This window comes from Gasterosteus aculeatus, chromosome X, assembly GCF_964276395.1.
Source record: "Gasterosteus aculeatus chromosome X, fGasAcu3.hap1.1, whole genome shotgun sequence".
NCBI lineage: Eukaryota > Metazoa > Chordata > Actinopteri > Perciformes > Gasterosteidae > Gasterosteus > Gasterosteus aculeatus.
Window position 1 is genome coordinate 19,329,609 of NC_135698.1, and position 22,938 is coordinate 19,352,546.

Sequence of the window (22,938 nt, forward strand, 5' to 3'; positions counted from 1 at the left end):
CAAGGCTCACTATGGGCTTGGCCCGCAACACGATAATGTTCTAGTACATGGTCACGTTCCACAACATCGGGTAAACAGTCAATGAGGCACACATTTAAAGGATTCTGATCGTGTATATATATATATATATACTTACTAAAGCAGGACTCATAGATGATGACACCGTTTGTATTTTAGGAAAACCTGCATTATTGAAATGTCACATTTTCCTTCTGAACACGGTGTACAATGTTTTGGGGAACGGTAGTAATTAAAAGAGCCAGAACAACATCTAATATTCATCGTTACGATGCGACTACGGCTTCTAAATGTCAACGTGTACTGTGTGTTCAATTACATTGCATGACATAGACGGGCAGCAGCGCTCGCTCAAGAAATGACGTCGCCTATGATTTTACTGGTCTAACCCACTTGAGATCTAAGTGGCCAGTATGTGGCCCCCGACCTAAAATGAATCATTTAGACTAAAGTTATTCTATCATCAGTCAAGCAACATCTTGACAGTTTCATACATACATTTTCACCAGGTAAAACCTGAGTTGTTGTACGACTCAGTAATAGAAAGTCTTTGGTCGAGGAACTTTGAGGAACCCACACGTTCTCACTTGCATGTGATCAGAGGCGGGTCAGCGCCGTCGCTCCTCTTGGCCGGGCTCCATTGTTAGTCTCCAGTCCTGCACGCCTGCTGTGATTATCAACTCGCACATCTGGGTGGACTTAGTCAAGGAATCCTATAAAGAACCTAATGGGCTCTTCGAACATTTTTGAAGACTGATTAAGAGCAGTTTCAGATCTTGTTCATCAATGAGTTCCATATGGGATTTATAAAGGTTTTCACTGAATGTTCCTACTAGCTCCCTTGTAGTATAATCGGGTTTGGGGATTTAGGGGGACACTTGCATGCTTTCTTAGTAAAATGCCTGACTATTTGCAATAGGAGGGGTGGGGGGGGTCAGATACTTGAATAAACATGGAGGGCCAAGCCATCACTTTCACCATTACATGTACACCATCCCAGCTTCCTTAACATACGATGCCTTTTAAAAAACAATGTATTCTAAAAACAGGTTTGCGGCCTTTTGTTAATATTAGGTTTCACTTTTAGGTCAATTCTACAATCTGGAGATACGCAAGTTTGAAAGGCAAATTTACTTTTTAGCTCAGTTACATCCAGCTCGGTCTGGAGAAGCAGCAAGCGGGCCTCCTCGCTTTAAAGCCCGTTTTGGCTTCCAAATGGTGTGACCCTCAGGTTTTATGAGAGAGACTAACACCATGAACTACATTTGTTACAAATTAGGCTTCCTAGTGCCGTAAAGTTGACACCTGCCACTTCAAACCATTTTAAAAGGGGACGGCTCTTGAGAACTGACTAGAAAGAAAAAGCTAAATTAATACACATTCATTAGCTCGGCTGGCTAACTAGCTGAACTGCTCCAACCAATATAGAGTAACGTCATTTACAAGTCTTTAAAAGTGAGCCATAGCTTTACCTAATATTTGGCGCTTCACAAACTATTCAGCTGGGAACTGGTTTCATTCAAGGATTGAAACAAAGGTACGTTCATCACTGGAGAGACGTCGTCACATTCTTCTAACATTGTTATTTCACACATTGTAGGTAGAAAAAAAATCAAACTATATCTGCTTTATTTTGATCTTGACCCAAATACAGTGTAAAATCCACCAGCAGCCATTCAATCATAACTGGTCAAAAACAGCTACATTTACCCAAGTATAGTACTTCTCTGCTCCTCTACATTTATTTGGCAGTTGTAGTTACTAGTTACTGCGCATTTTAAGACCGTACATTTGGAGAAGAGAAACTCAAAAATGTGTAATTATAGAGTCAACTACCCAAGAGTGAATTGCCATAACAGTTAGCTCCACTTTAACTACCACATTCAAAGACACCTAGTGACAATGTATTTATTGTATTCAATAAAAACAACACTTTTTGACACCTGAGTATGTTATAATGGCAATACGTTTTCTCTCCAGCACAATTTTGAAAGTAGGACTATCATTTGTGACACAGTGTTTTCTTTTACACCGTAAAATTGGATATTAAACAATATAACTTGCCTTACTTGCCGTCCTTGAGATTCACACGTGGAGTTGTGGTAGCATAAGCTAGTGAATCCCCCCGTATTGATTCAGGATAGGAGAGTCCCTCAGAGGGAAAGCCACCAGTACCGTCATTTGACCACCAGATGTCGACAAAGTCAACGTTGCTTTACTAGATCATGTTGCCTTTGGGTGCTTCTCGTGATGTCGTATTTCTGGTCTCAAAGGCAAGGGAGTTTGGATTATATCTATTAAATGTGTGTATCGTGGGATATTTTGGGTGGCATAAAAGCAACACACATGATGAATGTTTTGGTTTTAAATACGGCGTGTAAAGCCATTTCTTTAGAACAACTTCTAATACTAAAATGTTTGTAAAACCTTTTGGTCCTTCTCGTGGAAGATTATATTTCCACTCAAAGGTTTCCACTATAGCTAACGTTAGTTAAACCAAAGAGAAGGCTCACAATGTTCGTTTTGACACATCCTCCATTCCCAGCAACTAATGGTTAATATTTCCGACAGTCTTTAAAGTAACAACAAGTCCGGATATGACCGCTTAAACCACAGGAACCAAACTTTAGCTAGTAACGTTAGCTGTGTCTGTAGCATAACAGCTCCGCTATCGGAATTCAAAACAAAAGCCTACGGAAGCACGTTATCCTGTTCAGCTTCGCCTTCGACGTAATATAGAGCTGTAGGCAGAATTTATAAACGAAGGTAAACGTGTGAGTTTTATTCTTGCGTGTGTTGAAATGACTATTTGTTTAAAAGGTAACGTTACCGCTAAGGGTTAAAGTTAACGTTATTTGACGTTAGCCAAATTGTTTCCCTTTGGCTAAACAGTAGCAGTAGTCTATTAAACACCTCTTTCATTTCCTTCTTTGAAACAATCCACACGGCTGACGAATTGAACGTCGGTCTTGGTATAACAGTTACCTTAACGCGAAAGAATGACTTCTACATTTTAGTCCATTGAGTTAACGTCACAGTGGCAGGTGCAGCGTGGACGCTGTATGGACTGAAGAAGTGGGACAAGAAGAGGACGGGAACAGCGAACTAGCTAACGCTGCCTTTCGTTCACCTCCTCAGTGTTGAGGAATGGTCTGACTGCAGCAGTGAAGATGCACAGCCGTCTGCAGGAACTGAAGAAGGAAGAGGAGACTCTCCTCAAAATCAAAGTCATGTTACAGGACCAGCTGAACAGGTTGAAGGTGAGGGAGAGAGTTCACCAAGTGGATTTCATTTATTTTTCTATTCTACGTCCCCCCCCCAACCCATAGCCTTCTATTTCATACCGTAGAGTTCAATTCTAAATGTGTCATTTGAAAATGCCACTTGTGTTATTGTTATTTGTCTCGTTGTCTTGCTGTCAGATTCCTTGTATGTCTAACAGACTTTGGCAATAAGTGTTTCCTGACGAAGAGTCAGTGCCTCGTGGGGCTGAAATGTTCTGCATGCGTCCCTCGTTTCAGTTCGAAGAAGGCGCCTTGAAGTCGATGATCAGCGCTCAGACGGAAGATGGAGCCTCTGAACGATCTCCCCCAGAAACTGAGGTAAAGCGCTGGCAGAGAGAATGTCAGCGACGACTCCGCTCAATGGATTCTCCATCTGTCGTAGTGAGAGATTCTCAGTCGTATTTCTGTTTGTGTTCACGTTTACGCTTGTTGAAATTATAGATCCGATGTATTCACCAGTAATACTACACTATTGCACTGTGTTTAGCCGGTACCTTTCCAGGCCGGCATGACACCATTATATCTATATTTCTTGTCGAAGGCCAAGTAATTGGGTTATTATAACGCCCTACTTTAAATAGAGTGGGACCAAGGCAAACATTTTTAATCGCTTAACTAGATCTGATTATTCCTGTAGACACAAAAGCACTGGATAAAATGTCTTGGGACAGTTTTTTTTCATGTTTTTCTCCGAAACTAATGATCCTTCTGAGGAAGCTTGTTTCTGTTAATCAGCAATTGAGATATTAAATTACATGATAATAGGATTTATACTTTGCTTTTACTTTGCATTACTAATGATCTAAGATCTAAGATGATGAAAATGTGTTTTTTCTTGACAATTGTAGTATTATTTTAGAACTCTGAAGCATGATCCTCCATTTCTGCTGCTAATGCACTAAATGTCATAATTTACAACAACAACAACAACAACAACATGATCATCATTCATCTGTATCCTCAACATGTTTGCTGTTGGCTAACAGTTCTTGGCACAAATGACTTCAAAGGTCATAATGTAGAATGATAATATAGAATGTTCAAAAAGCTAGAACGTCAAGATTCATTTGATGCTTATTGTTGCAGAGAAAATAATCAAACTATTTTCAGTCCAACTTTGACTTTCTTTACTTTGTTATAAGAATATAGCGGATATGTTATGGATACGTATATACACAGGTATACAAATATGTGTACATGAATATGTTAAATAATAAATATGATAATAATAAGCAGCATGATGTTTTACAAGGATGTTTCCTGTTCTCATAAGTGTTTGTAAAATGTTTAACGGGTTCATGTCGATTATGTTTTTCTTTGTTACAGGTTAATATTAACCTTGACGATGAGAGCAAGATCAATCAAACCAAACTGCTACTGAATGCCGCAGTAGATTTTGATATGGAGGAGGAAGATGATGAGGAGGAGGATGAAGAGGAGGAGGATGATGAAGATGGCAATGAGCTTCAGTTTATGCCTGACGAAGACGAGGAGGAGGATGATTACTGAGGTTCTCTGTTTTACATGAGCCCTCAATATTTGCACAACTGAAGAAGAACCACATGTAAACGGACATCTGCTGATTTGTTGGTCCTATTTGATCAATTATGGAGATTAATTTATTGGGATGAAGTGAGTTTCTTTTCCGGTTTAATATTGCCTTCTCCTGTTACTGTGTTAGAATTCATGTGTTAAATTTAGTGAGAAACGTTTCACTGATATGCAGTAAGACAGTGTTATTAGGTGCCTCTAGCTTATTAGACATATTGCATTTTGAGGATAAGCATAAAAGTGTGTGGCTGGGCCATATAAGAAGATCGTGTGTATGTACGAGACGATAATTGTAAGCACAAAATAAAATGTTTTGCATAGGGTTTATCCGACCTGACGTATTTTACAATGTTTCCAAATGTTTACTGATGGTCAACAAGTGGATCAATCTCAACCTGACCCAGGGGAACGAGTAATGCAGTGCAAACACTTTCTACCAGCAGCCATTCAGCATTTTCTAAACAGCAAAAACAATACAGTGAGCCTCACAATACGGCCAGCTTTGACCCCGACAGCAGGGACCGCTCTGGAGAAGGGTGGTGCTACAACAGGATACGTACAATGGAGATTAGCACCAATAGATATATTGAGCTTTCTACATGCTGTGAGCTCCCATTCACCCGGGGACTTGAGCTCAGCACACTCACCTGCTGCAAATGAATTCTTCATAAGGCGTACAGGTAATCGACATCGTGTACCCGACTCAGTGAATCAATTGTGGAGTGATGGTTACGGATTGTGCACTACAAAGTGTCCTACTAAAAGATAATTAGATGTGCAAATGCTTAAACAAACATGCTTGAGAGAAAAAAACAACAGTAAACAGCACTTTGTATAACGATTAGTATTCATAATTCCTAGGAATTCTTTAAACATTTTAGGTTGTATGTCTACCATACTTTTACAATGCAAGGCATACAGGGACATTTCTTCAATTTGCATTATAAGATTAAACATATGAATCAAACTGCAGGATTATTAGACTATAAAACTGGAATGGGATGCTGCTGAAGGCGACCATGGCGATGTAACAAACGGCGTTAATTTCCTTTAGATTGTCAAATGATGTTCCCACGTTCACGTTAAGCCTTCCTACGTTTAAATGTTCATTTGATGTCACGTGATTGTACTCTGTACATATATCAGCCTCACTCAAATTAACTTTGCTTACAGAGGTGAAACTGGTTTGTATAGATTGTGTCAGCCTCAGCAAGATGAGCTCACACTCCATTGAGTTTGAAAAGGCGCATTGGCTCCTAACATCAGGGATGCAGGAGCCCTGCAGTCCATCATCTGCGATCTGCTTTCACGCTGTTTAACGAAAGTGACTACGTTCAAACATTTTTCTGTCACCCGCGTCGATTTTCAAGTAAAGGAAGTTGTGATGATTTGCTTTAATGAAGAGGGCGTGCTAAATGGTTCTCTTCGGTGTGCAAATGACAGTAAAGGACTGGAGCAGAACCCGACAGTGACTGTGCTGCAGGCTCAGGAGTACCATGCTGCCCCGCTGTGCATTCAGTGTGTGTCATGTGTTTGTGTTGGTGCTGTGTCTGTCTTCGGCTGAGGACTTCGACTGGACAAAGAACGGTCACAGCTCCTTCCATTATGGCACTTTTCCAGCTGGTAAACAAAAATGGCTCTTTTGCTCACAGGAAAACATACATTTTAAATGACTGATTTTAATGAGAGTTGAGCATCTGGTTGTTTATGCATTTATTAGGATTTTCGTGGGGTGCCGGCAGTTCAGCCTATCAAACAGAAGGAGCCTGGGACAAAGATGGAAAAGGACTGAGCATCTGGGACGTGTTCAGCCATAAGAAAGGCAAAATCCAAAGAAATGACACCGGGGATTCCTCCTGTGAGGGTTACCACAAGATCAAGGTGGGGTGACGTGTCCATTAAATAGAAAGAACAGAGGGGGGGTGGGGGGGTCGAAAAGAAATTGAAATGTTTCACTCCATTGTGTGTGTGTGTGGTACAGGATGACGTTTCCCTGATGAAGGAGTTGAAGCTTAACCACTATCGCTTCTCTATATCCTGGCCCAGGCTCATCCCCACTGGCATAAAGTGTAAGTAGCTGCTGCTAATTGAGAATTTAACTGCCCGATAAGACATCATTTGTTACTATTGACACCTAAATACCATTTACAGCTGACCATATAAATGAAAAGGGAATACAGTACTATGATGAGCTGATTAACCATCTGTTGGAGAGCAAGATCACTCCTGTTGTCACGCTGTATCACTGGGATCTTCCACAGGTCGGTATGCAAACCTTTCATTTGAGACCTTTTGCACTATTCCTCTGTATCAAGTTAATGCACTCTTTGCTTTTCTAGGTCTTGCAAGAGAAATATGGCGGATGGCAGAACATAAGCATGGTCAATCATTTCAATGAATTTGCGAGCCTTTGCTTTGAAAGATTTGGTAACCGAGTCAAGTACTGGATGACTTTCAACAATCCGTGGGTGCGTTCCAAATAATTCGAATAATTTGCAGAGCTTGGATGAATATGCATTTACCTGTTATAAGGACTTTTAACACACTAATACTGCTAATATACTAATAAATCTGCTTCAGTCGGTCGCAGTTGAAGGCTATGAGACGGGTGAGCATGCTCCCGGACTGCGGCTGAAAGGAACAGGTGCATACAGAGCTGCCCATCACATAATCAAGGTAGGTCAAAGCATGTAAATATATATATTTATACACGTATATATTCAGTAATAAGAAACATGAATCTGCCTCTTTGAACTGTCATACTTATTATAGTAATCTTTGTCATAGGCCCATGCGAAGGTTTGGCACACTTATGATACCCAATGGAGGGGGAAACAAAAAGGTAAACAGGGTCAAACCGTTGAAAGTCACTCGTACAGCATCACTTTCCGTCTTAGTGTTGAGAGCTCTTGTCCACTTCTGCAGGTCTGGTTGGCATCTCTCTCTCGGGGGATTGGGGCGAGCCGGTGGATATTAGCAACCAGAAAGACATCGAGGCAGCTGAGAGATACGTCCAGTTCTTCCTGGGCTGGTTTGCCACACCCATCTTCCACGGAGATTACCCTCAAGTGATGAAAGACTTTGTCGGTAAGTTCCATCGTACGCAGTTGATCTTAAAGTACTATTTGGTCTTTTGGGGAATTAACCAATCACTACCTGCGTGTGCAGGAAGGAAGAGTGTCCAACAGGGCCACGGGACGTCCCGCCTGCCCTCATTTTCCCCCCAAGAGAAGAGCTACATCAAGGGGACCTGCGACTTCCTCGGCATCGGTCATTTCACCACCCGCTACATCACCCAAAAGAACCACCCATCAGCTCGCAGCGGCGGCAGCTACTTTACCGACCGCGACCTGGCGGAGCTGGTTGACCCGCGGTGGCCCGACCCCGGGTCCGAGTGGCTCTACTCAGTTCCATGGGGTTTCAGACGTCTGCTCAACTTTGTCAAGGTGACTCATTGTTAATGGTGAATTATGCAGAACAGGCCTGTTGGCGTTTGTGTGGAAGCTGAAATGATCTTGAGATGACATGAAGGCCACTAACCGGACGTTGATTCGTCTCCCGTCTAGTCTCAGTACGGAAACCCGATGATTTATGTGACGGAGAACGGAGTCTCTGAGAAGATGCTGTGCACAGAACTGTGCGATGACTGGAGGATCCAGTATTTTAAGGACTACATCAATGAGATGCTGAAAGGTAAATGAGCTCAAGCACGCACCCTTCGGTCATTTGGGGCAAACGTGTACAAAAGTTTTTGCTGTCAATTCTTTCTCCGTGGTGCTGCTCAGCCATCAAAGACGGAGTCAACGTGAAGGGCTACACCGCGTGGTCCCTGCTGGACAAGTTTGAGTGGGATGAAGGCTACTCCGAGAGGTTTGGCTTGTACTATGTGGACTTCAGGAACAAAAACAAGCCCCGCTATCCCAAAGCGTCTGTCCAGTTTTACAAACGGGTCATCAGCTCTAATGGATTTCCCAATCAGAGAGAGGTAAGACGTCCGCTACAAAGTCCCACCTCCCATCCTGTGCAGACACTCCTGCAGATATCCCTCTAAAACATGACGCTCGATCAGCTCATGCGGTTTTGTGTCACATAAAAATAGTTTTGCCAGTGACGTCGGATTGCATTGTAAATCCTCGCAGGTGGAGAACTGGAGGCGGAAGGCGGTTGAGACGTGTTCCTCCAGCAATCAGCTCCTGGCTGCAGGTCAGTTGGTCTAGAAGATCCCTGCCCGTGTTTACTAATGATCAGCTAGCCGGGGTAAACAAATAAAGATTCTACTGATAAAAAACAACAACTTGGCAATAGTTTTCAAATTTTTAAGTAAGCTGAAGAATTAACAGGCGTATAAAACACAAAATATCTGAGATATCTTCTTTGTTTGCCCCCCCCAGCTAGAAGAAAATCCAAGGAACATGCAGAAATGCCAAAGGTTTGGCCAATGCATGATGAAGTTTAGAACTTGAGGGTATATGTTCATCAATCATTGGTTGCTTTGTGACTGAGCTGTATTCAATTTGACTAAAACATGCCAGCTTGTGCTTGCGTACAGTGTGCGACTACGTCTTCATTTATCTGAAGTTTGATTGTGCTTAAATCCAATTTGCAAGCAGCTTCGGCAAAAACGTGTGTCCACGGGGTATTTCACAAAGCAGGATTATTTATGAAGCTGTCTGAGATACCGTGTAGGAATCCAATTTGATTTAACCACACTGGTCGATGTCGGGTGAAAATCAAAAAGATTTCAGAAGATTTGATTTTTTTTTTTAAAAGTCCTCCGGCGGTGAAAATGCTGCTTTATGAAATATTCTCCAGTCGCCGCATGCAGTACTCAAAGGGTTAAAGTGTCATAATCAACTCTGAGTACTTTCTCTTTTCTTTATTAGAGGAACAGCGGAGTACTGCTGCCAATATTCTAAGACTTATACATGGTAAGGAACCACTCATGTTCACTATGAAGGAGGTGAAGGACAAATATTAACCCTTTGAGTGCTGTGCTTGAGCATCATCCATCGCTTCATGAGCAGTGCCTGAACTACATCGTAATACTGTTGACTTATTACTGTGCGTCTGTATGTTTGTGTATGCATGTGTGTGTTTGTGAATTCCAGACCCTTTGACCAGCCACATGGAGATGGTAACTGAAATTGTTGTTCCCACTGTTTGCACACTCTCTATTCTGCTCAGCGCCGTCTTCCTTATGTTCCTGCTGCGGAGGCGGAACTAGACTCTGTGCATCATCTTTACAACCACAAACATTAATATACACATATTTCAAGTGCATCATTTCTTTAATGGATCATGCGTGAATATGAATACATTCAAATCTGCATTTCAAGAGAATGTGTTGCAAAAGCATTACTTAAGCCTTTTAATAACATAGTAGTACGTAGTACCGGACGCTCAAACAGTGGATAGCCCTGCAGCATGTTGCTTTTTCATATATTGCTGAAGATTGATTGTACTTTGTTTGGAGTTCTTCACTCAACTGCTGTATTGAGCAAACAAATGTGATAATAAAGATGCATTCAGAGAACCTATGGCAGCGTCCCAAAACGTACTGAAGAAATCTAATTAATATAACTTGATATTTACAGAACCACTGGCTAGTTATTCTATCCTTTTGAAACATGTTAATTGCTGAAGAGAATACTGAAAATGACAATTAACTCCTGCCTTGTATTGAGTGGCGCTCAGTTTGAATTCATGCAAAGTTGACGAGGCTGCAGCACACGGTGGTGGAGAATAAAGCGGGATTCTCACTGTCCGCATCCATGGTTTCATTTGGCTCACCTAAATAAAGAACGAGAATGTTATTAATACCGGGGATAAAAGCCATTGGTAACCATGCATCATGTCCTGCATAATGGCCACCTGATTCAAAGATAACATGATCAACCAGTGGTCTGTCACTGAGAGTCATGGAGGTCCTGACCTCCCGGGAACCGTGGCCACTGGACACCTCGGCCCCCCACAGGACTGGCTGCTCTCTGTGGACATGAGACAAACATGAGGGATGAGACCATAGCCCCCGTTAAAACGTCACAGTTGGCGTTTGAATCACAGGCAGACGCTCAGGAACACATGAGACGAACATCTGAACACAGTGGCCTCATTTTCAATTCATCAAATCGTACCGGACGCAAACTACAAATGGCTGAAACTTTTTGGGGTGAAACCAATTGCTATCTTGTTAAAACATGAACGTATAGACAGAATTCTGGATTTTGTTTACCATTTTTCTAGAAGGTAATGAAACAGCAAGTGTGAAAATGGTTGTATTCCTTACTTCTGGTAGAAATGTCTGATCAGCGCAGGTTTGATTTGCAGTTTGAATTCATACTCCTCATCATATGGGTGTGTTTTGTAGTGCTGCAAACATGATCTAAGGGGAAAGTAAATTGTGGTCTTGAATGTCATCTTTGGGGGGCAAAAAACAACAACATTTTGAACCCTTATAGATTATTGGCAAAAAAAGGTAAATAAATGTACTGTGTGAGAAGGAAAAGCCGATCGTAGGTGAGACCCAGGAAAGTACTGCAGGTCACTATTATTTCCAGCAGATGGTGCAGTTTTCTGAGTCGGATCACTTGCTCCTGCTGATCAACCTCTGTGCTCAGGTAGTAACCCTGTGGAGTAAAATGTCTTAGAACGTGTTGTTAACAGTCGTTAACAAACAGCCGTCAGTAAATCAGTCTTACCAAGTGGTTAAGAGTTGTCAATTCTTCACCTGAGGATAAAAATGACATCAAAGTTTGTACTTTTACTAAATATGACTTCCCACGTAACGGACATTGAGTTATACGGCGCTTTAGAGGGATGTTTGAGAAGTTACCAATGAGGTAGTTAATGTAATCTTTTCTCATCTTGTCCAGACCCATCTCCAGCAGCATTTGGACAGGGGTGACACCCGTGAGGGACACATGGTCAATCTGCTGGTGGTAGGACTGCAGGATGAGCTTGCTGAGGGAGCTGCTGCTGTCTCTGTGAATCTAGAGGAATTTAGAAAAAAAAGCAAAATGAACAAACACTTAACAGCCCTCCATCTGGTGATGAACTGTTTTTACTGAGCAGCATCAGTTCATACCCAGGGTTTGATGTCCCCATATCTCAGAGCTTCCATGACCAATTTCAGGCAATCTCCAATGTCTTGATATGAAGTTACACCTGCAATGAAGAATACAATGGAGGAAAAAGGTCGTCGCTGTCGGTTTGTAACGCTAAACTAAGCTTTCTCATCAGAGAAGCTGACTCACTCCTTCTCATCCGAACCCACAGCTGCTCCACAAAATCCAAATCGCCTCGTTCCAGGAAGGAGTTCAATATGTCGGTCTCAGGTTTCACCTCTGCGTTCTTTGAGGAACGTTGGATAAGCAAGAAAACAACCACATTTATTCTGAAATGGATGAAGTTGTGAAAGGTCCCTTTTTTTCTATAATACCTTCGCTGTTTTGGCAGTCTGGTCTTGTAGTGTCTTTGAAGTATCCCGAAGCTCTGAAAGACAAATGACAAAAGGAAAATAAGATTTTGAATGAACTGTTTGCATTAAGTCGTAACAAATGTGCATTTGATCGAAAAACAGATACCTTCAAGGAAGGCCGTGGTCAGATTTACAGCAGACACGCTTTCCAAAGCCTCCACCCATTCAGTCTCACCAGTTCGCAAACCATCAGCCAGAGCCTGAAATAACACAAGACTCTTATATTTAGATTTGTTGGATGATGCTCCCGCGACCCTGTGTGCAGGATAAGCGGTTTGACAATGGATGGATGGATGGATGGATGATGCTCACTATCATTTACGTCAGATCACTGTGGGACACGAACCTGAAGAAACTCCAGCTCCCTGTACATCTCATACATTGGGCTCCTCATGTCCCCGCTGGCAACTTTGATATTCTGCACACAAGCAGAAATAAACAAGCTTTTATTCTGTATTTAATGCTGTTACAAAATGAAATATATATAAAATAAGTGTATGTAGAGATTGTGAATTACTGGTTCATACCAGTGTTGCTGTAGAAGACAGGGGTGGGGTCTCAAGGACACTCTCCACAGGGCTCCATTTGAAATCCACTGTCACACTACTCTGTGACTCAATCATGGTGTTTTCAACGACAGTGGAGCCAAACAAGATGAACCTGGCGCTGCCTTTGATTGTCATCTGGAAGCATTGGTGGATGTAAGTGACTGAACATTCGTTCAAACGAACTTACCAGGAAGGACGCACACTCACCGAGGACGGGTGGTGCTTTTTATTATGCTCTTGTTTGAGCTGCTCTAAGGTTATGAGAGATGCATTGTCCACAGTTGAGCCTGAGACAATTTAAGTTAAAGGAATGAAACAAATGACGGAAACATCAAAAATCACAGGAGTTGAATAAAAACAACATTCACTATACTGATAATGGTTCAGGGAGGGATTAATGAAAGCTTTACCTTTGCAGGTAACAGAGTATAATTTGACACCAGATACTCTCTTTCCCATGCAGACCGTTTCAGCTCCAAACCAGGTGGTTCCGGCTGGATCAGCCATGTCACATCGAACCCACAGAGGGTGCAAAGCGGGGTTGTTGTTGTCAATAGATGACACATTATCATTTTGAGATAATGTGTACCAAGACAGCAACTGCCTATAAAGACAAAAATGCATTTTGATCATCAACCGTGTGTTAATAACCACGGGTTAATAAATCGTTCCTGCTCTTGTGTTATTTGGATAAAGTGTTAAACTTTGTAGTTGGTCACCTTGCTTTAGTGATTGTTAGTGGCTGTGGTCCCAGATCTGTCAGGAGAACATCAGCAATATCGTGGTGTTCATCTTCTTCATCATCATCATCATCATCATCGGCATCATTGCTGTCATTGCAGTTTGTTGTTTCCTTCATTGCTTTATCCTCGGGTTCATTTATTTTTGGAACCTTGAGAAATTAAGAAAGAAAAACATGGACCATTTTTTAATAACATTATATGAGTCCCCGCGACCCTGTGTGCAGGATAAGCGGTTTGACGATGGATGGATGGATGGATGGAGAAAATGGGTACTTTGTGCGTACGTTGAATTATAGCCTTTGCTTTTTACAATACTAAATATGGTCTAATACACAATTATGGTCGCTCAGGTGACACTGAATGTGCGCCATCCTAAATCAACGTCAGCGTGTCACAAAAGTGAAGTTGCATTTCAAAAATCATAGACTTCTGAAATGCAATACAATCTCCATATGTTGATTCAATTATCAGATTAGCCAGCAACACGGGTTTGGCCTCACAGCGTCGACTTTACTCACAGCTTTTTCACAGATGAAGACTGGCTCGTTGCCATGGTACATTTTCAGCACAGGAATTCTGTCTCCGTCCGTCTTTAACATTTGGATGTCCTCCTAAAATCAATCAGATACCGAAACGCGATTATTCATCAGGGTGTTACATAGATAGACTTTAACACGACTGATTTAACGTTCACATATAAAATACAATTACCTCATATGCAAATGGTCCGTTGCTTTCCTCATCTTGAAGAGACCTTCCGTCAAAGGAGATATAAGATACACAATTAAACCTTGCCCCAAAAAGATAAGTATATTCATGCAATTGAGAAATTAAAACGTAAAGTTAAGCTATAACACCAGGCGGATCATTACAAGCGTTCATTTGACTTTCTCTAAAATACCAAACACAACGGGCGTCATGGTAAACAAGTTAACTCACCGAAGAATATTATAAAACTCCTTAGCATCGGATATCACCTTTGAGCTCATTGCGCAATCAGATCAGTTGTTCCAGAGTGAATGAATGTTACATTTATTAAACTAAAAGTTTAACTAAGAGTTAAACGGGATGCTAGCAGTGCTGGGATGCTAATGTTTTTTTTGACTGTCGCGCGTTTACTCAGACGGTGACGTCATAGGTCATCGGTCATAGGTCTTTTCTTTTTAATCAATTATATGTTTAACGTTATATAACAGAAAAATAATGGCAGCAATGTGTTTATATAATTCCAATAAATCGTAATTATTTATTGCTTTTGTCAAATAAGAAAGAAAAAAAGTCGTCCTTAAGTCATCCTGCGCCGTAAAAATGGCGTAAAGAAATAGTCCCGTTTGAAGTAACGTTAACTAACTTTAATACGTTTTTTTTAGGGAATTTGTTTGAAGATTCAATTGCAATTACTTGATAAAACTGTAGAAATGTTTAATAGACATTTATACAAGGTAAGCAAAACATTCGTGAAAAATATATTTCGGCGGAAGTGATATCCGTCTATGCGGAGGCATAAACCCTAGAGTGTGTTACACCGACTTCCTTTTTCACTGTGGCCGCCATACCGTGAGCAGTGTGGTTCCCGGCGAGCCGAAAACTAATTTTCGAAAATGGTGAGAAGATACGCTCATATCGTTATGAATATGCTATATAATACTGATTTATATCTCGAGTTTCAATTGTCATATAAACGTTACATAGTTACCTGGATGAAGCTTGTATTCAGATCTATTGGAACAGGCAGTTGGAATGCGCCCGGCTGACGAGGCTAACACGAGGAGCCATTTTGGACGTATAGCGTCAGCTCAGTAATTCAGACCAGTTCCACGTGTAGAGCAGTCGTAGCTAGCGCATGTGGTACAGGCCATGGGGCATCGAATGTTGCATTTTTTCCCTCGTAAATACACGTTATGGTATTCTGGTGTGTTAGTGCTCGTATTTGCTCCTTTGCCAGCGTGTTTGGCCAACGCAACGTTTTAGGCCTAAAGTTAGTTAGCTTCCGTCACGTTAACCTAGCCGAGCTAAGCTAACGGCTAACAGCTATAGTTTTTGACCCAATAGTAGAAATGCCAATACAACGTTCCTGTTATCGTATATCAGGGATATACGCGGTTTATATCTGTCATACCGTTGGTTACCAGCATAGAGGCTCAAAGGAGATATGATGTTTTGAGCGGACAACGTTAAGGGACGTTTACCGGGACAAAGCGAGTATGTCTTCGAGAATATTAGTCTCAAATCCAACATAGGCTTTATTAACCAGAAATCGATTGTTTGTTTTTATAGGCCTGTTCCCGACCCCTCATCTCGGTTTATTCCGAGAAAGGAGAATCTGCTGGCAAGAATGTGGTCCTGCCAGCCGTGTTCAAGGCTCCGATTCGCCCTGATGTCGTGAACTTTGTCCACACCAACATGCGCAAGAACAGCCGGCAGCCGTATGCCGTCAGCGAACTGGCAGGTATACCTCCTGCAACAAGAATGAGCCTCCTAGTTGAATCAAAGTATTTTACAAGAGTGCATACGTTCATGCATTCGGATGTGTTGGGTAATTTGTGTGATTTTTGTTTTACAGGGCACCAGACCAGTGCAGAGTCCTGGGGTACAGGAAGAGCTGTAGCTCGTATCCCCCGTGTGAGAGGTGGTGGAACCCACCGCTCTGGCCAGGGTGCTTTTGGAAATGTATCCTTGGGACCAAAATCCAAGCTTGAGGGTTTCTCTTGTAAAGAAAATACTTGAATCCTCAAATCGGCCACAAGACTTGCAATGATGGTGTAATTTGCGACTTACTCTGTGATCAGTGACAGATGCCTACTGTCATATGCTGGCACAGATGGCTGACGAACAATGAGTCTGAGCAAGTATTACTTGGTTAATTACTTGTTGTAATACAGTAGTTTTTATCAAACATCCTTGACTTTGGTGTAGATGTGTCGTGGAGGTCGCATGTTTGCCCCCACTAAAACCTGGCGTCGCTGGCACCACAGAATCAACACAACCCAGAAGCGCTATGCCATCTGCTCTGCAGTGGCGGCAACTGCCATTCCCGCACTTGTCATGTCCAAAGGTATGTGCTAAGAACCATTCAGTTTATATACAGAAGTACAGAGTTTTTAAATGCATTTCTATAAAGAAATATTAATATTTCTTTAGTTAACGCTTGTCTTGCCATGATGGTGTAATTTGCGTCTGAGTCGGTGATCAGTGACAGTGGCCTGCTGTCTTAAAGCTGTCACATGGTATTGATGTGTCTTCGAGTCTGAGCAAGCTGTCGCAAGAAGGTAGTATGTCACGAAGTGTGAAACGTGTGTTTGAACCAATTCTCTTGTCTGCTAGGACACCGCATTGAGGAAATCCCAGAGGTCCCATTGGTGGTTGAAGACAAGGTTGAGGGCTACAAGAAAACCAAGGAGGCGGTTCTCCTGCTGAAGAAGCTGAAAGCCTGGAATGACATAAAGAAAGTAATCAAACCTTTCTTCTCTCTGCTTGACGCAGCACTCTAATGACAGGATTTAAAAAATAAATTTAAAAAAACTCCCTCTGGCACATTTGAACAAAATGGAGAATAAGATGGCTGCCCCATATGCTGAGCTAAGGATGACTGGGAAGATGCTAAGAATCTTTAATCTAATTTATGTGTATGTAACCGAAAGATCTTGGACTGAACTAGTTTTTTGTTTGTTTAGTGGTATTAATGAACATTTCTGGCTCCGATAACTACTCAAGGATTCAAGAGCATGAAAAAAAAAACCTTTAGTTGTGGTTTGTCATATAAGTAACTGAGAAACTCTCCTCAGGTCTACGCCTCTCAGCGCATGCGTGCTGGTAAGGGTAAGATGAGGAATCGCAGACGGATCCAACGCAGAGGACCTTGTGTCATCTACAACCAAGACTCGGGTCTCACCAAAGCCTTCAGAAATATCCCAGGTGTGTCATTAGTTCCCATTTTTAAAGAACTTACCATTATGGTTATGTAAAGGGTTAAGCGTTTACCATTCGCACTATTAAGTACTTAACTACAATATGCTGTGGTTCCTGTAAACCTGAATGCTATGGGGTAAAAAAGGAAGGGATGATTAAATGTTATAAATTGTCCTGCTGTAAAGGCATCACATTGCAGAACGTCAACAAACTGAACCTCCTGAGGCTCGCTCCTGGTGGTCACGTTGGACGCTTCTGCATCTGGACTGAAAGTGCTTTCCGCAAGCTGGACGAGCTGTACGGCACCTGGCGTAAACCTTCTTCCCTGAAGGCCGGCTACAAGTGAGTATTTAACACAATCACTCAAGTAGAAGTCAGTGAGCTTCAACTTCGTGCTCAAGTGTTTTTGAATATCTGACATCTAAAGAAGTTCAGAGTTAAAACGTCAAGACATTTCGCGTGATTATTTTCCTAATGTTGGATTTGGAATGCCTCATTTATTTCAGCCTGCCAATGCACAAGATGACCAACACAGACCTGAGCAGGATTCTCAAGAGTGAGGAGATCCAGAAGGCTCTTCGTACACCAATGTAAGCACTGTCACTTTATTGAACGTTTCTTTTTACTTGTCAACTATGATGATGATACAACTTCGGTCCGTGTTTCTGAATCCTGATTGTATAGAAGTTCTGAGAAACGCATAAAGTAATAAATTTGTAGGTGCGCAGAAGTTCAATTTTAAGACTTGTTTATTTTGTCATTCCAGCAAGAAGATCAACCGCAGAGTGCTGAAGAAGAATCCTCTGAAGAACTTGAGGATAATGCTCAAACTGAACCCGTACGCCAAGACTGCAAGACGTCGCGCCATCTTGATGCACGACCCCAAGGTAAGAACCCAAACATGTAGACCTGAATCGTATGAATGTTACCAGCTGGCTTAAGCCTACAATAGAACTGCCAACAAGGCAAAAATAATACTGATCCAAAGAATAAATCCGATGAGTAACAGCAGAGTGTTGGAAAGAAGGCAACCCAGACGACCCCTAGTGGCAAGTAGAGGTCATCCCAACAGTGACTTTGAAATCTTGGTTGTCTCCATAGATCAAGGCCAAGATGCTGAAATCCAAGAAGAAGCCTGCCAAGAAAGGAGCACCAAAAAAAGTCAAGGCATAAATTGCTATACTTGCAGACGAGTTCAGTGATTTAATAAATCATCTGTTGCAAATGTACGAGTCAGACCGTCATTCTAAATATTAATTCTAAATGAAGATTGAAATCTGTTACCGCTAAAGAATGACAGACCTCAAAGAATATCGCGCACACGGGATTAGCAGTATTTTTCATGATTCAATTATAATCTTTTGAAAGACTAAATACAAAGATTTAACTGCATGTAGGTTTGTACGCTAAAAATAGAACTATTGTGCTCACAACGTGCAAACCATTTTTCTGAGGTTGGATGTGTTGAACTAAACGGGCCTCACAGCGCTGTGCAGTGGGTGAGTCACGGGCTGAACAATGGTACACTTACTCAGCTTGATTACAGCATTGAGTCAAAGATAATAACCAAGCTCTGAGCGGCTGCTGCCGGTAAGACAGTCTGGTGGAGCTCGTACGCAGAGGACGCCTGTAACAAAGTCTCGTCCAATAAATCAGGTGGGTCAATTTCAATGTTCCAATGTAAAAGTGACTGGTGGCTATATGGATATCTGATATATTGTAGGTAATGCGTACTTAACTGATATCGATTGGTAGATAAACCTTTTCTGAATACTAGTATTCCTGGATATGACTAACTGCCATCCTGACCTTGAAGGCATCGCAGTAGAACAAGAACCTCCTGAGGCGCCTTCGCAGAGTTGCTGTACGACACTTGGCGTAAACAGTCACCTGAAGGCTGACTACAAGTGAGTACTTAAGCCATCTCACATCAGTGAGCTTCTACTTTAGTCTGTGTTTCTGAATATCTGATCAAGTTCTGAGTTAATGCATCAAGACTTGTCATTTGACTATCTTCATAATGTTAAACGTCAGTTAAATTTGTAATGCCTTTTATTTCAGCGTGCCAATGCACGAGATGACCGACCTGAGGTGAGATCAGAAGGCTCTTCATACACCAATGTAAGCACTAACTTTATTGTACATTTATTTTTACTTGTCAACCATGATGATGATACAACTTCGGTCCGTGTTGCTGAATCCTGATTGTATAGAAGTTCTGAGCGACACAAAGTTAATAACTAATTCGTAGTTGCGCAAGTTAAATTTTAAGAAGTTTATTTTGTCATTCCAGCAAGAAGAGCAACGAGTGCTGATAATGTTCAAACTGAACATAAGGTAAGAACCAAAACGTGTAGCCCTACATTGTAAACTGTTGGTTGCTGGCTGAAGGCTGCAAAATAACCAGAGAAAATAAATTGTCAATCACATCAGTGATGAGCTTCCACTTCATGGTCTGTTTTTGCATCTGATACGTAAAGAAGTTCTGAGTCAAAAAAATCAAGACTTGTCAATAGACTTTTTTCATGATGTTCAACGTGAGTTAAATTTGTAATGCCTTTATTTCAGCCTGCCAATGCACAAGATGGCCAACCGACCTGAGTGAGGAGATCAGGAGGCCCTTTGTGCACCAATGTAAGCACTGTCACCTTATTAAACATTTATTACTTGTCAACTATGATGATGATACAACTTCAGGTCCGTGTTTCTGAATCCTGATTGTATAGAAGTTCTGAACAACGCATAAAGTAACTCTTGTAGGTGCGCAAAAGTTCACAATTTTAAGACTTTATTTTGTCATTCCAGCAAGCGCAACCAGTGCTGAAGAATCCTGAAGAAATTCATAATGCTCAAACTCAACATTTACACTGACTCAAGGTAAGAACCAAAATCTGTAGACCTACATTGTAAATGGTGCTACTAGAGTTAGAACATCAAGACTTGTCACTTGACTTTTCATAATGTTCGAGTTAAATTTGTAATGCCTCATTTATTTCAGCCTGCAAATGCTCAAGATGACCAACGGACCTGAGCAGGATTCCAAAGGGATCCAGAAGGCTCTTGGTGCACTAATGTAAGCACTGTCACCTTATTGTACATTTATTTTTACTTGTCAACTATGATGATGATACAACTTCGGTCCGTGTTGCTGAATCCTGATTGTATAGAAGTTCTGAGCGACACAAAGTTAATAACAAATTCGTATTTGCGCTGAAATTTCATAATTTTGAAACCTTTTTTGTCATTACAGCAAGAGGAACTTGAGGATAATCTTCAAACTGAACGTGAGGTAAGAATCAAAACGTGTAGCCCTACATTGTAAACTGTTAGTTGCTTGCTGAAGGCTGCAAAATAACCAGAGAAAATGTTGCCCATCAGTGATGAGCTTCCACTTCATGGTCGTTTGTTGAAACTGATGAAGCATCAGAATACTGGTCCATTGACTGTTTGACACAATGAATTCTATTTGTAATGCCATATTTATTTCAGTGGCTGTACAAGATGAGCAGGATTCTAAAGCGTGAGATCAGAAGGCTCTTGGTGCACTAATGTAAGCACTGTCACTTTATTGAACGTTTATTTTTACTTGTCAACTATGATGATGATACAACTTCGGTCCGTGTTGCTGAATCCTGATTGTATAGAAGTTCTGAGCGACACAGTTAATAACTAATTCATAGTTGCACAGAGGTTAAATTTTAAGAAGTTTATTTTTTCATTCCAGCAAGAAGAGCAACGAGTGCTGAACTTGAGGATAATGTTCAAACTGAACAGAAGGTAAGAACCTACATTGTAAATGGTGTTACTAGCTGTAATACTACTGGTGAAAAGGAAATCTTGCACATTAGTGATTCCACTTCCTGGTCTGTTTTTGAATATCTGATAATGTTCTGAGTTAAAGCATCAAGACTTGTCATTTGACTATTTTATAATGTTCAACATGAGTTAAATTTGTAATGCCTCTATTTCATCCTGCCAATGCACAAGATGATCAACAGACCTGGGTGAGGAGATCAGGAGGCTCTTCGTACACCAATGTAAGCGCTGTCACTTTATTGAACATTTATTTTTACTTTTTACAACTATGATGATGATACAACTTCAGGTCCGTGTTTCTGAATCCTGATTGTATAGAAGTTCTGAACAACGCATAAAGTAACTCTTGTAGGTGCGCAAAAGTTCACAATTTTAAGACTTTATTTTGTCATTCCAGCAAGCGCAACCAGTGCTGAAGAATCCTGAAGAAATTCATAATGCTCAAACTGAACATTTACACTGACTCAAGGTAAGAACCAAAATATGTAGACCTACATTGTAAATGGTGCTACTAGAGTTAGAACATCAAGACTTGTCACTTGACTGTTTTCATAATGTTAGAGTTAAATTTGTAATGCCTCATTTATTTCAGCCTGCAAATGCTCAAGATGACCAACGGACCTGAGCAGGATTCCAAAGGGATCCAGAAGGCTCTTGGTGCACTAATGTAAGCACTGTAACTTTATTGTACATTTATTTTTACTTGTCAACTATGATGATGATACAACTTCGGTCCGTGTTGCTGAATCCTGATTGTATAGAAGTTCTGAGCGACACAAAGTTAATAACAAATTCGTATTTGCGCAAGTTAAATTTTAAGAAGTTTATTTTTTCATTCCAGCAAGAAGAGCAACGAGTGCTGAAAACCTTGATAATGTTTAAACTGAACAGAAGGTAAGAACCTACATTGTAAATAGTGTTACTGGCTGTAATACTACTGGTGAAAAGGAAATATTGCACATTAGTGATTCCACTTCCTGGTCTGTTTTTGAATATCTGATAATGTTCTGAGTTAAAGCATCAAGACTTGTCATTTGACTATTTTCACAATGTTCCACATGAGTTCAATTTGTAATGCCTCTATTTCAGCCTGCCAATGCACAAGATGATAAACAGACCTGAGTGAGGAGATCAGGAGGCTTTTTGTGCACCAATGTAAGCGCTGTCACTTTATTGTAAATTTATTACTTGTCAACTATGATGATGATACAACTTCAGGTCCGTGTTTCTGAATCCTGATTGTATAGAAGTTCTGAGAAACGTTAATAACTAATTTGTAGTTATGTGGAAGTTCAATTTTAAGGGTTTTTCATTATCATTACAGCAAGATGAAAAGTGCTAATAAAGCATCGTGGTGTCATACCGTCCAAAGAATGACCTCATGGTAAGGAACAACCATCAAGCTTAAATTGTTTAATTATCACATTGTATCATGTTTCTCAAATGATGCTGGTTCTCTCCATAGATAAGACCAAGATGCTGGAGCCTCTGGAGAAGGAAGCACCTGCAGAGCCTTGGACATGTATTATATGTACATGGATTGTGATTTAATAAATTTCTCAAGTGTATGAGTCATTCATGTAAATGGCAAG

General features: G+C 41.1%; 4 protein-coding genes, 1 long non-coding RNA gene and 6 other non-coding genes across 14 annotated transcripts; 10 read left to right on the top strand and 1 right to left on the bottom strand.

Annotated features, from left to right (window-relative positions):
* Positions 1–2,457: 2,457 nt before the first annotated feature.
* snapc5 (small nuclear RNA activating complex, polypeptide 5) lies at positions 2,458–5,178 on the top strand. The gene is made up of 4 exons (XM_040162097.2): positions 2,458–2,784; positions 3,157–3,278; positions 3,540–3,620; positions 4,629–5,178. The coding sequence occupies exons 2-4, from the start codon at positions 3,189–3,191 to the stop codon at positions 4,809–4,811; spliced, it is 354 nt and encodes a 117-aa protein (XP_040018031.1). The 5' UTR covers positions 2,458–2,784; positions 3,157–3,188; the 3' UTR covers positions 4,812–5,178.
* A 147-nt stretch (positions 5,179–5,325) lies between these two features.
* lctlb (lactase-like b) lies at positions 5,326–10,617 on the top strand. Of its 4 annotated transcripts, XR_005710033.2 has the most exons (16): positions 5,326–5,533; positions 6,297–6,476; positions 6,574–6,734; positions 6,835–6,922; positions 7,005–7,114; positions 7,193–7,321; positions 7,434–7,529; positions 7,641–7,695; positions 7,779–7,940; positions 8,022–8,299; positions 8,420–8,546; positions 8,639–8,838; positions 8,993–9,056; positions 9,245–9,318; positions 9,737–9,781; positions 9,962–10,617. XR_005710033.2 is itself a non-coding variant. In XM_078083429.1 (15 exons), exons 2-14 carry the CDS (start codon positions 6,350–6,352, stop codon positions 9,307–9,309), a joined length of 1,662 nt encoding a protein of 553 aa, XP_077939555.1. In that variant the 5' UTR covers positions 5,340–5,533; positions 6,297–6,349; the 3' UTR covers positions 9,310–9,318; positions 9,962–10,617. The 4 variants fall into 4 exon arrangements, 3 of the variants coding, with proteins under 3 accessions (XP_077939555.1, XP_040018023.1, XP_040018024.1); XM_078083429.1 differs by lacking the exon at positions 9,737–9,781 and having other exon boundaries at positions 5,340–5,533; XM_040162089.2 differs by lacking the exon at positions 9,245–9,318 and having other exon boundaries at positions 5,341–5,533.
* Positions 10,126–14,750, bottom strand: zwilch (zwilch kinetochore protein). The gene is made up of 18 exons (XM_040162091.2): positions 14,561–14,750; positions 14,333–14,375; positions 14,140–14,232; positions 13,598–13,770; positions 13,289–13,482; positions 13,086–13,165; positions 12,858–13,013; positions 12,677–12,748; positions 12,437–12,530; positions 12,292–12,344; positions 12,107–12,203; positions 11,938–12,017; positions 11,686–11,842; positions 11,552–11,580; positions 11,343–11,479; positions 11,140–11,235; positions 10,725–10,840; positions 10,126–10,643 (listed from the first exon to the last, which is right to left on the bottom strand). Exons 1-18 carry the CDS (start codon positions 14,608–14,610, stop codon positions 10,555–10,557), a joined length of 1,809 nt encoding a protein of 602 aa, XP_040018025.2. The 5' UTR covers positions 14,611–14,750; the 3' UTR covers positions 10,126–10,554.
* A 168-nt stretch (positions 14,751–14,918) lies between these two features.
* rpl4 (ribosomal protein L4) lies at positions 14,919–18,755 on the top strand. The gene is made up of 10 exons (XM_040162095.2): positions 14,919–15,225; positions 15,899–16,070; positions 16,185–16,291; positions 16,538–16,676; positions 16,946–17,070; positions 17,407–17,536; positions 17,716–17,872; positions 18,037–18,120; positions 18,297–18,417; positions 18,632–18,755. The coding sequence occupies exons 1-10, from the start codon at positions 15,223–15,225 to the stop codon at positions 18,701–18,703; spliced, it is 1,110 nt and encodes a 369-aa protein (XP_040018029.1). The 5' UTR covers positions 14,919–15,222; the 3' UTR covers positions 18,704–18,755.
* Positions 16,372–16,469, top strand: LOC120809909 (small nucleolar RNA SNORD16). The gene has a single exon (XR_005710158.1). It is a non-coding gene; the product is annotated as a small nucleolar RNA SNORD16 (small nucleolar RNA).
* On the top strand, positions 16,776–16,875 carry LOC120809910 (small nucleolar RNA SNORD16). Its single transcript, XR_005710159.1, has one exon. It is a non-coding gene; the product is annotated as a small nucleolar RNA SNORD16 (small nucleolar RNA).
* LOC120809908 (small nucleolar RNA SNORD18) lies at positions 18,161–18,227 on the top strand. Its single transcript, XR_005710157.1, has one exon. It is a non-coding gene; the product is annotated as a small nucleolar RNA SNORD18 (small nucleolar RNA).
* Positions 18,756–19,723: 968 nt separating the features above from the next.
* LOC120808864 (uncharacterized) lies at positions 19,724–22,937 on the top strand. The gene is made up of 14 exons (XR_013451244.1): positions 19,724–19,867; positions 20,099–20,164; positions 20,336–20,407; positions 20,529–20,603; positions 20,781–20,819; positions 21,020–21,080; positions 21,255–21,307; positions 21,518–21,567; positions 21,744–21,815; positions 21,939–22,013; positions 22,188–22,240; positions 22,436–22,501; positions 22,671–22,730; positions 22,812–22,937. It is a non-coding gene; the product is annotated as an uncharacterized LOC120808864 (long non-coding RNA).
* LOC120809907 (small nucleolar RNA SNORD18) lies at positions 20,205–20,269 on the top strand. Its single transcript, XR_005710156.1, has one exon. It is a non-coding gene; the product is annotated as a small nucleolar RNA SNORD18 (small nucleolar RNA).
* Positions 21,613–21,677, top strand: LOC144383809 (small nucleolar RNA SNORD18). The gene has a single exon (XR_013451285.1). It is a non-coding gene; the product is annotated as a small nucleolar RNA SNORD18 (small nucleolar RNA).
* Positions 22,539–22,606, top strand: LOC120809906 (small nucleolar RNA SNORD18). The gene has a single exon (XR_005710155.1). It is a non-coding gene; the product is annotated as a small nucleolar RNA SNORD18 (small nucleolar RNA).
* Position 22,938: the final 1 nt, after the last annotated feature.

What these genes read in the sequence shown, in the direction of transcription:
- snapc5 (XM_040162097.2), top strand. Translation starts at nt 3,189, where the DNA reads ATGCACAGCCGTCTGCAGGAACTGAAGAAGGAAGAGGAGACTCTCCTC. An exon ending in ACCAGCTGAACAGGTTGAAG is followed by an intron (nt 3,279 to 3,539) that starts GTGAGGGAGAGA and finishes CCCTCGTTTCAG; the next exon opens with TTCGAAGAAGGCGCCTTGAA. An exon ending in GATCTCCCCCAGAAACTGAG is followed by an intron (nt 3,621 to 4,628) that starts GTAAAGCGCTGG and finishes TCTTTGTTACAG; the next exon opens with GTTAATATTAACCTTGACGA.
- lctlb (XM_040162089.2), top strand. Translation starts at nt 6,350, where the DNA reads ATGCTGCCCCGCTGTGCATTCAGTGTGTGTCATGTGTTTGTGTTGGTG. An exon ending in TTATGGCACTTTTCCAGCTG is followed by an intron (nt 6,477 to 6,573) that starts GTAAACAAAAAT and finishes TGCATTTATTAG; the next exon opens with GATTTTCGTGGGGTGCCGGC. An exon ending in CATCCCCACTGGCATAAAGT is followed by an intron (nt 6,923 to 7,004) that starts GTAAGTAGCTGC and finishes TACCATTTACAG; the next exon opens with CTGACCATATAAATGAAAAG.
- zwilch (XM_040162091.2), bottom strand. Translation starts at nt 14,610, where the DNA reads ATGAGCTCAAAGGTGATATCCGATGCTAAGGAGTTTTATAATATTCTT. An exon ending in AAAAGCACCACCCGTCCTCG is followed by an intron (nt 13,014 to 13,085) that starts GTGAGTGTGCGT and finishes CAATGCTTCCAG; the next exon opens with ATGACAATCAAAGGCAGCGC. An exon ending in GACCACGGCCTTCCTTGAAG is followed by an intron (nt 12,345 to 12,436) that starts GTATCTGTTTTT and finishes TTTGTCTTTCAG; the next exon opens with AGCTTCGGGATACTTCAAAG.
- rpl4 (XM_040162095.2), top strand. An exon ending in AGCCTTCAGAAATATCCCAG is followed by an intron (nt 17,537 to 17,715) that starts GTGTGTCATTAG and finishes CCTGCTGTAAAG; the next exon opens with GCATCACATTGCAGAACGTC. An exon ending in TCTTGATGCACGACCCCAAG is followed by an intron (nt 18,418 to 18,631) that starts GTAAGAACCCAA and finishes TTGTCTCCATAG; the next exon opens with ATCAAGGCCAAGATGCTGAA.